At 35.8% G+C, this 7,907-nt stretch overlaps 1 protein-coding gene and 1 pseudogene across 1 annotated transcript in view; one reads left to right on the forward strand and one right to left on the reverse strand.

The window, feature by feature from the left end:
• Positions 1-239, forward strand: part of LOC149425805 (uncharacterized) — a 61,867-nt gene extending 61,628 nt beyond the window's left edge. Inside the window, exon 7 of the mRNA XM_089643559.1 lies at positions 186-239. Coding sequence (XP_089499685.1) covers positions 186-239 — 54 coding nt within the window. The remainder of the gene's footprint in view (positions 1-185) is intronic.
• A 681-nt stretch (positions 240-920) lies between these two features.
• Positions 921-5,436, reverse strand: LOC149425806 (histone H3-like; annotated as a pseudogene).
• Positions 5,437-7,907: the final 2,471 nt, after the last annotated feature.

Below are 7,907 nucleotides of genomic sequence, written 5' to 3' on the forward strand. Positions count from 1 at the left end.
CTTTCATTAAACACACGAGTAAGTGAAAAAAGTGACGAGATGTGGTCCATCCAAGTCGAGTCACAAATGCAGTTTTTTTTTGTGTAGCCAAGAGGGTCTTGTAAATAATGTTCTCGTTTCACAGGGATTCACGCACAATTAATAGGTTATAAACAAATAAATCTGAGTTCCAAACTTTCCCGTAGGTCACTGGCAGGTTGAAGGAAGAGTTGGGTTGCCAGCGAGAGCGCACTCCCTAGGGGTAGAGCTATTAGCGTCGTTTGTTGGCGCCTATTTTGTAGCAAGCTTCAAGTTTTGTTTGAAAAATTCGCATTCATAAATTTGGGGAGATATTGCTTGGAACACGCGCGTCAAGCCGTAGTCTTTCGAGAATGGGGAGCTTTATGACATTGGGGCAGGACCGTTGCGAGGGGTGTGAAAAAATGCCGCCCTTAATAAGAAAACTAATGCTTCTGGGTATCTTATATATCCATGAGTGAGACAGCTTTCTCAAGGCCGATGGCCACTGTGGAGAAGTAGTAAACTTTTTGTCTACGTTTATATTTGCAGCTCGTTCTAGAGTTGTAGATTCTTTCAGGAGAAAATCCGCCTTTTAGAATCCAAACGTAGATTGAAATGGCTTTCGACGTATTTAGTGTCCCCTTGTGCATAACCATAAACTTTCAAATCTTTATATTCACTCTCTCTTCCTCATCCATACTTTATTCAGCCTATATATGTGTATTTGCGTAAGCCATTTTCGAAAGAGTAATTTGCAATAGGCAATATAATATATAAGGGCCATTTTGTATGTGTGACGTTTCGCGTCGATTATGTCGAAATTGGAATGGTGAGTTGTTGTTTAGCTTCGATCCGACACTACTGTTGGTGATGATAGTGATCGATTGATTCGATGGTCGGTTAGTTGCTTGCTTGCCGGCTTAGGCACGTTCGCCTCAGATGCGTCTCGTCAGCTGAATGTCCTTGGACATAATGGTGACGCGCATGACGTGGATCGCGCAAAGATTGGTGTCTTCGAAGAGGTCGAACAGGTAAACTTCTCTCGCCTCCTGCAGGGCCATCATAGCGGAGCTCTGGAAGCGCGGGTCGGTCTTGAAGTTCTTAGCGATCTCGCGTACCAGTTGGAAGGCAGATTGCGGATCAGCAGCTCGGTGTTCTTTTGGTAGCGGCAGATCTCACGAAGGGCAACTGTGCCGGGTCTGTAGTGATGGGGTTTTTTTACTCCTCCGGTGGTAAAATGGTTTTAGAATAAGTAACCTCAATTTTTTCAGTCTGAATATTGTTTAAATTAAAACAAAAAAATCCTTGCATTAATTTGCACAATTTATCTGAAATTGACAGTATAGTAATATCTTCCTCTCATCCTTCTCACGCACGTCCGCTCTTCCTTCAGTCTCAGAATGTGTCCATAAATGGAGTTGTCATAATCCAAAGAATTAAAAAATAAAATAATAAAAAGGAATCAATCCGTCATGCAGACTACCAAATCAAGAACAGACGGTGTCAGTTCGTTATTTGTGTGCGCCACCCGAGTGCACATAAATAATAGCATATGAGAGATGCGGCGCCCCTGTACGTACTCAAGTCGCACGTGGACACTCGGACAGGTGTCATTTGATAGCATCAAACGCCGGAAATCTTCAAGTGAAAACGACAACGTTGATGCCATATGATAATTTTTGCCCGGCGAGAAACGACGTAGGTACTTATGTAAAAAATCAGGAAAATTACTAGTTTTGACATGGATGAGGAAACCAAATTTTTTCGTCTACTTATCTGCAAAAATTAAAAATAACTTCTTAGGTGTTTGACATGATTTTAATCAAATGTATGTTACTAGACCCAATGAAGTTGATGAATTACCAATATCGGATCGATAGAATTAACTTCCGACGACTTTATATCAATATACTGAGTACGATTGCGCTGTCGATACCCGAACGGTTAATGACACCGAATATAATAGGAAATTGTAACATGATGGTATTCCTAAACGTCAAAGTTAAAATACAAATAAATTGACAAATGTAGAATTGAAATACTAACTATAATTGGCAGTCCGCAAGTACATTTTGGACATAAAAGGGTGTTAGTTAGTTCTTGAGGTCTTTAAGCTAAAAACTTTTGTTTTACTTTTGAAATTGATCGCGTTTTAGATGAATTAATTTCAAGTCCATGAATCGTGTACATAATTTCTTTCAATTCTAAGAGCTTAGGTAGTACACCTTCATTTATTAATAAGCCAGTTATTTTGCATAACGAACCACATTATCTAAAAAAATGTGCAATTGACAGCTAATTTGACAACTTAGAGGGCGTGCTAAAATCACTTTGTCTACGGACTGACGGAATCATATTCTGACCGTGCTCGCAGATATCGCAAACTGACCATAGATGACTGATTTCACCACTATCGTCATATGGGTTTTATCGATCTATCGACCGGTCGGTGGCCGAATTGACATCGCGTTTGGGTCCCACCTGTGTGTTCAATTCCTCTGCTGGCTAAGTCCTCCATCACAACACAAGCAACATTTTCAGCTTATTGTGGTGGTAGTAGGAGATTTTCAAATATTGTCAGGTTATTCGTAACCCGGGAATGTTTGTCTTTCTAAAAAAAAAAAAAAAACGTACCTACATTCAAACGGTGCGTGTACGCTAAAAATTGCTCTGCGATAATATAATATATATTCATAGTTTATACACTGAAATAATCAAAAAATATTGGTGAATATATAACTGTGGAACAGTGGTAAATTTTCTACTGCTTACTTAAGTGATTTAAAATCTGTGTGGTGCTCAGTGAAATTGTTGTCGCATTTAAAGAGCAAACAGAATACTGTACTGTCTGGCTGACAGCACATAATAGACTAATATTATAAGGGTTGCTGATAAATAGGCAATGGCCTAGAGCAAGGCTGCCCAACCTCAGGCCCGCGGGCCATGTTGTGGCCCGCGAACGAATTATAAGTGGCCCGCGTGAACCGTTTTCAAAAAACCCGCCAATTTGAAAAAGTGTCGCGCGCCCGCGGTAAAACAAACAATGCAGCTTGCGCACGGTCACGTGTTTAGCTATTCCGCTCGGAAAGTGACAGACCATAGATATCAGAAATCAGAAAATATTATATGACAGACATAGAGAGACTAAAATTAGAAGCTTATTACAGTTGTTTGAAAGCAGATTCCAGGACTTTGAATTAAAAAATAATATTTTTTTTTTGTTAATCCTTTCACAATCAGTTTGACTGAAATAATTAGTTATCCTGCCAATATCCAGTTGCAAAATCATTCTAAACTAAAAAATCTTTTTGCAGAAAAAAAATAATTTCAAAGTCACAAAGTTCTCCAGAAGAATTTGAAGATTTCTGGAAATTGGTGCCAAGGGAAGACTTTCCCGCAATAACTGACCTGGCCTTTCAATTTTTAAGTAGTTTTTAATCAACGTATGTTTGTGGAAAGTTTTTTTTCTAATCTAAATTTTGTAAAAAAAAAATTCTGAACACCTCTAACTGAAAAACATATGTCTGAGTTGTTGCTACTGACAACATCTGAACTGACTCCTAACATAGGAGAATTTAAAAAAAAAAACAATGTCAGAAATCGCATTGATTGTACCAATTAATTGGATTTAGATTTTTGCTACACAAAATCTTGTTTCGTTTTTTGGCAGTAGATGCTATTTATTTTATTATTTAGATAAACGGCAATAAAATATCAATATGTTTACTTGTTTTTTTTTTGTATAAAACAAGACTTTAAAAAGCTTAGGTAACAAAAATAGGAACCGTCAGTATTCAGTGGCCCGCCAGTGAGAATTAAATCTTTAATTTTGTTAAAAAGGTTGGTCAGCCTTGGCCTAGAGGATAGCCTAGTGTAACGCCATCTAGTAAATTTCATCAAACACATTAAAATGAACAAACAAAAGAAAACCACTAAAAAAGCACCATCTAACGACTTTGATGATGACTGCAACACAAATAAAATATTTGCATTCTTGGAAACGAATTTCGAAGATTTATCGGAACAATTGATAAAATTTTTTAGAGAACAAATTTAAAATGAACTAAGGGACTTCCATTGCAATAAAATTGAAGAATTTGAAGAAAGCAATAAAAATAATGATACACTTATTGAACAACTGCAATAGGAAAACAATGAAATAAAACTACAAATAAAAAATTGGAACAAATTCATAAACAAAATAACATCAAAATACAAGAAGTTCCATTTCAAGAAAATGAAAATTTATCAAAAATAGTGAACAATATAATGGACACCATCAAATGCGAAACGGAATCATCAAAAATAACAAATATTTATCGAATCAAAAACAGAAACCCTTTAAACGAATATCCAGCCGTAGTTGTATCATTCCAAAATAAAGAAACTAAGGACAAAATCATCGAAAAAAATAAATTATGGTGTTTTGTTAACAAAAATATTAATTTTCCGGAAGATAACAAAGTTTGCATAAACGAACAATTAACACAACAAAATAAACACCTACTGTTCCTGGCGAAATCCTCAAGTCTCGGCCACAAATTCATCTGGGCGAAAAATGGTCAGGTGATTATTAAGAAAAGAAGAAACAGCCCCAATCATACAAATAAGGCAGCCGAATGACATTCTTTCAGAATAAAGTACAAACTAACCGCATTGCACGTGATTTTTTTTTCCTAATATTGTTATTTTTATTATAACCTGCCAGGATATTTATAAAACATGTCTTAAAAAAAATGTCTTAAAAAAAATGTCTTTGAAATTCTAGACTTTAAAACAGCTTATGCAATTAAATTAACATTTACCCACAGTAATTGTACTTATCTGATATTAGCTATCTAAAGATCACCTTCATTAAATGAATCTCTCTTTATTATTGAACTTAATTTGCTTTTAAAAATTAAAAACAGAAATAACTTTAACTTTGCAATATTAACTGGTGATATCAATGTAAACATAGTAACTACTTGCCGCTGAACGAATTACCTACGTCAATACAATTGCGAGTTTGACAAGGTACATTACGCGCAACCGATAGAAAATTCTATGCAACTGCCTAGACATAATTTCAACGTCATCGTAACATCGAGAATCAGCGAGTAGCCAACAATTTACCAGCGTTTTCGCGAAGTTACTACCACTGTCGCGTAGGCGGTAGTAACTTCGCGAGAACGTTGGCTTTATAAATAGGCCCGACGCAGCGAGTAAGTCAGTCAGTCATTAGTCAGTCAACAATTCGCAGTATTGCGAGTGACTTACCTGTGCGCTTCCGCCGTGCACCGGACCTCCGTACATACATCCCGACTCTGCATGTTTCATCCATGGACTCCTACAGGATTATCACAGTGCCCTGGCTTCAGCATACCAGGCCAGCGCTACATCCACGCGCCAAGACCCCGCGGCATCCTCGCCGGTCTGCGCATCGGCCCGTGACATCCTGGCTGGCTTGCATATCCCGCTCAACCGCTCACCAGATCCTTCGTATCTGTGGCTACCTTGTTCAGCATTGGAACACCCAGAAGACCCATGATCTTCACCAGTTTCTGACACATACACGAGTCCGGCGCTCTTAACGCGCCGTCACCAACTACCGCCTAGACCACTTCATCGCCTGCATCCGGTTTCATCGCCATCGGTCCCGAAGTCATCTCCCATGCTGCATCATGACTTGATAAAAACACTGTAACCTTCAACAACCTCTTTCATCGTGTCTCCTCACCAGATCCCTAAAAATTTCTTAATAAATGAAGTAGATCAAGTACTTGAATCTTCTATTAAAATTGATAATACAACACCCGTAGACTCATCTTTACACTTAAAACGATTCAATTAACTCCTTAAAATATTTTTACCCATCACAAAAAATGAGATTGATAAACACATTGACGGTCTAAAATCAAAAAAATTCTACAGGAGTTGATGGTTTATTAGGTAACACGCTAAAAAAATAAAACATTACATTTTAACTTCATTGCTATATATTTTTAATATATCCTTAAAAGAGGGACATTTTTAAAATCTCCATCATAATACCAATTCACAAATTGTGAGAAACGCACATAAAAGACGATTACAGACCTAACTTTTTAGTTTCAAACCTCTCAAAAATATTTGAAAAATGTATCATAAATAGAATAATGAATTACCTAGAACAAATCAAAATTCTGTCCCGAAATCAATATGGCTTCAGAACTGAACTAAGCACTGAAGATGCAATATTCGATCTGACTACAAAATTATACACATCTGTTGATCAAAAAGTTGAACTATATTTCTAGACTTGAAAAAAGCATTTAATACTTTAAATCACAGTCTGCTTATAAAAAAATGAATCAAATAGGTTTCATAAATGACACGCTTAAAATTCTTACTAACTGTGTCAAAGATAGAAAAAAAAACAGAAATGGGGAATTTTTATTGTACTGAAACATGAATCAAAAATAGAATACCACAGGGAACTGTGCTTGGCCCAATTCACTTTCTAATATATATACAAATTATTTAAGTGATGTTTAGATCCCTGGTAAAATTGCAAATTACGCTGATGATACAGCAATAATAGTGAATGGAATATCCTGGCCTGAAACTTTTTTGAAGGCAACAATGTATGACATATGTCTCATCATGGCTAAAAAGTAATAGACTATTCTTAAACTATAATAAAACATTTTATCTTACCTTTTATAAAAATAGTTTTAAAAAAACCCCAACAACCTTAAAATTAGAATACATAAAACAAACTGTAATTAAGAAATATGCTTATCTTGCTTTGAACTTGAAAAAATTGTAAAGATCAAATATTTGGGTATATATATTGATACAAAATTAATTTGGCAATCACAAATTAATAACACCGTCCGTAAATCAAGATATCTTACGTACAAATTTTACAGACTAAAAAAAGTGCTCAATATTGACAAAATGAAAATTATTTATTTATCTTTGGTACAATCTTCACTCATATACGGAATAATAAGATGGGGTGGTGCGCTTCATGCACATATTGCATCTTTACAAATAACTCAAAATTATACTATCAAAGTTATGTATCATTGGAAAAGAACATTTTCAACAGATAAGTTATACAAAGAATCTAAACTATTCTGTCTCCGTAAACTATTTATTTTGCAAAATATAAAATACGAGTATATCTTTAAAAACAAAAATAAATTCGAAATAAATGAAAACAGAATCAACATTTGTTATGAAACGAACTTTCTTAAAATTAAAACATTCAACCCCGTAATATTTTCTTAAAATCAAGTACTTTTTATTTTTAAATTCTTTCATATGGTAACCCCGTGGCTGCGTTTAAAGTGGGTGTGACCATTACCGGGGGGGCGGGGGGAAGCCGCGGATCCCCAAAGGTCCAGGCGGGTAGACTTTTCTTTGATTTTAGCTTTCGTAACGAGAGGTTCTTACGCTCTCCGCTTTAAATCCGAGACTTGCTTTGCTAAACGGTTTTTTGAAAGTGTTAGTCAACTAATTACTAGTATATTTCGATTCATTTTTTCTACAGTGTTTGTCAATTAATTACTAGTATATTTCGATTCATTTTTTCTACTGCCTGCCCCCTGGACGTCTACAAAAATACCTGCGGTATCGTTCCATGCTTTATTATATTAATTTCTATCTCTGTTTTCTTCCCATTAATTTAACATCATTTTTTATTGTTTTAACCATACACAAAGAGATTTAAGCTTTTCCTACGCGTAGATTCCAGTGCTGTAATATAGGTCTTCTTAGAGGCATTTAAAAGCACCGCAATAATAGTGTTTTATTTCCAAGAAATCCCTTTGTTCTGTCCACTCCTAGAAGGCGTCTGATCTCTCTTAACTCAAACGAACTAAAAACACGGTACCTGCTTGAGCTAGCCAGGTATTCTTGAATATATATTACATTTCTAT

Source organism: Hesperophylax consimilis, chromosome 2 (genome assembly GCF_061612785.1).
Source record: "Hesperophylax consimilis isolate HC1 chromosome 2, BYU_Hcon_1.0, whole genome shotgun sequence".
Lineage (NCBI taxonomy): Eukaryota > Metazoa > Arthropoda > Insecta > Trichoptera > Limnephilidae > Hesperophylax > Hesperophylax consimilis.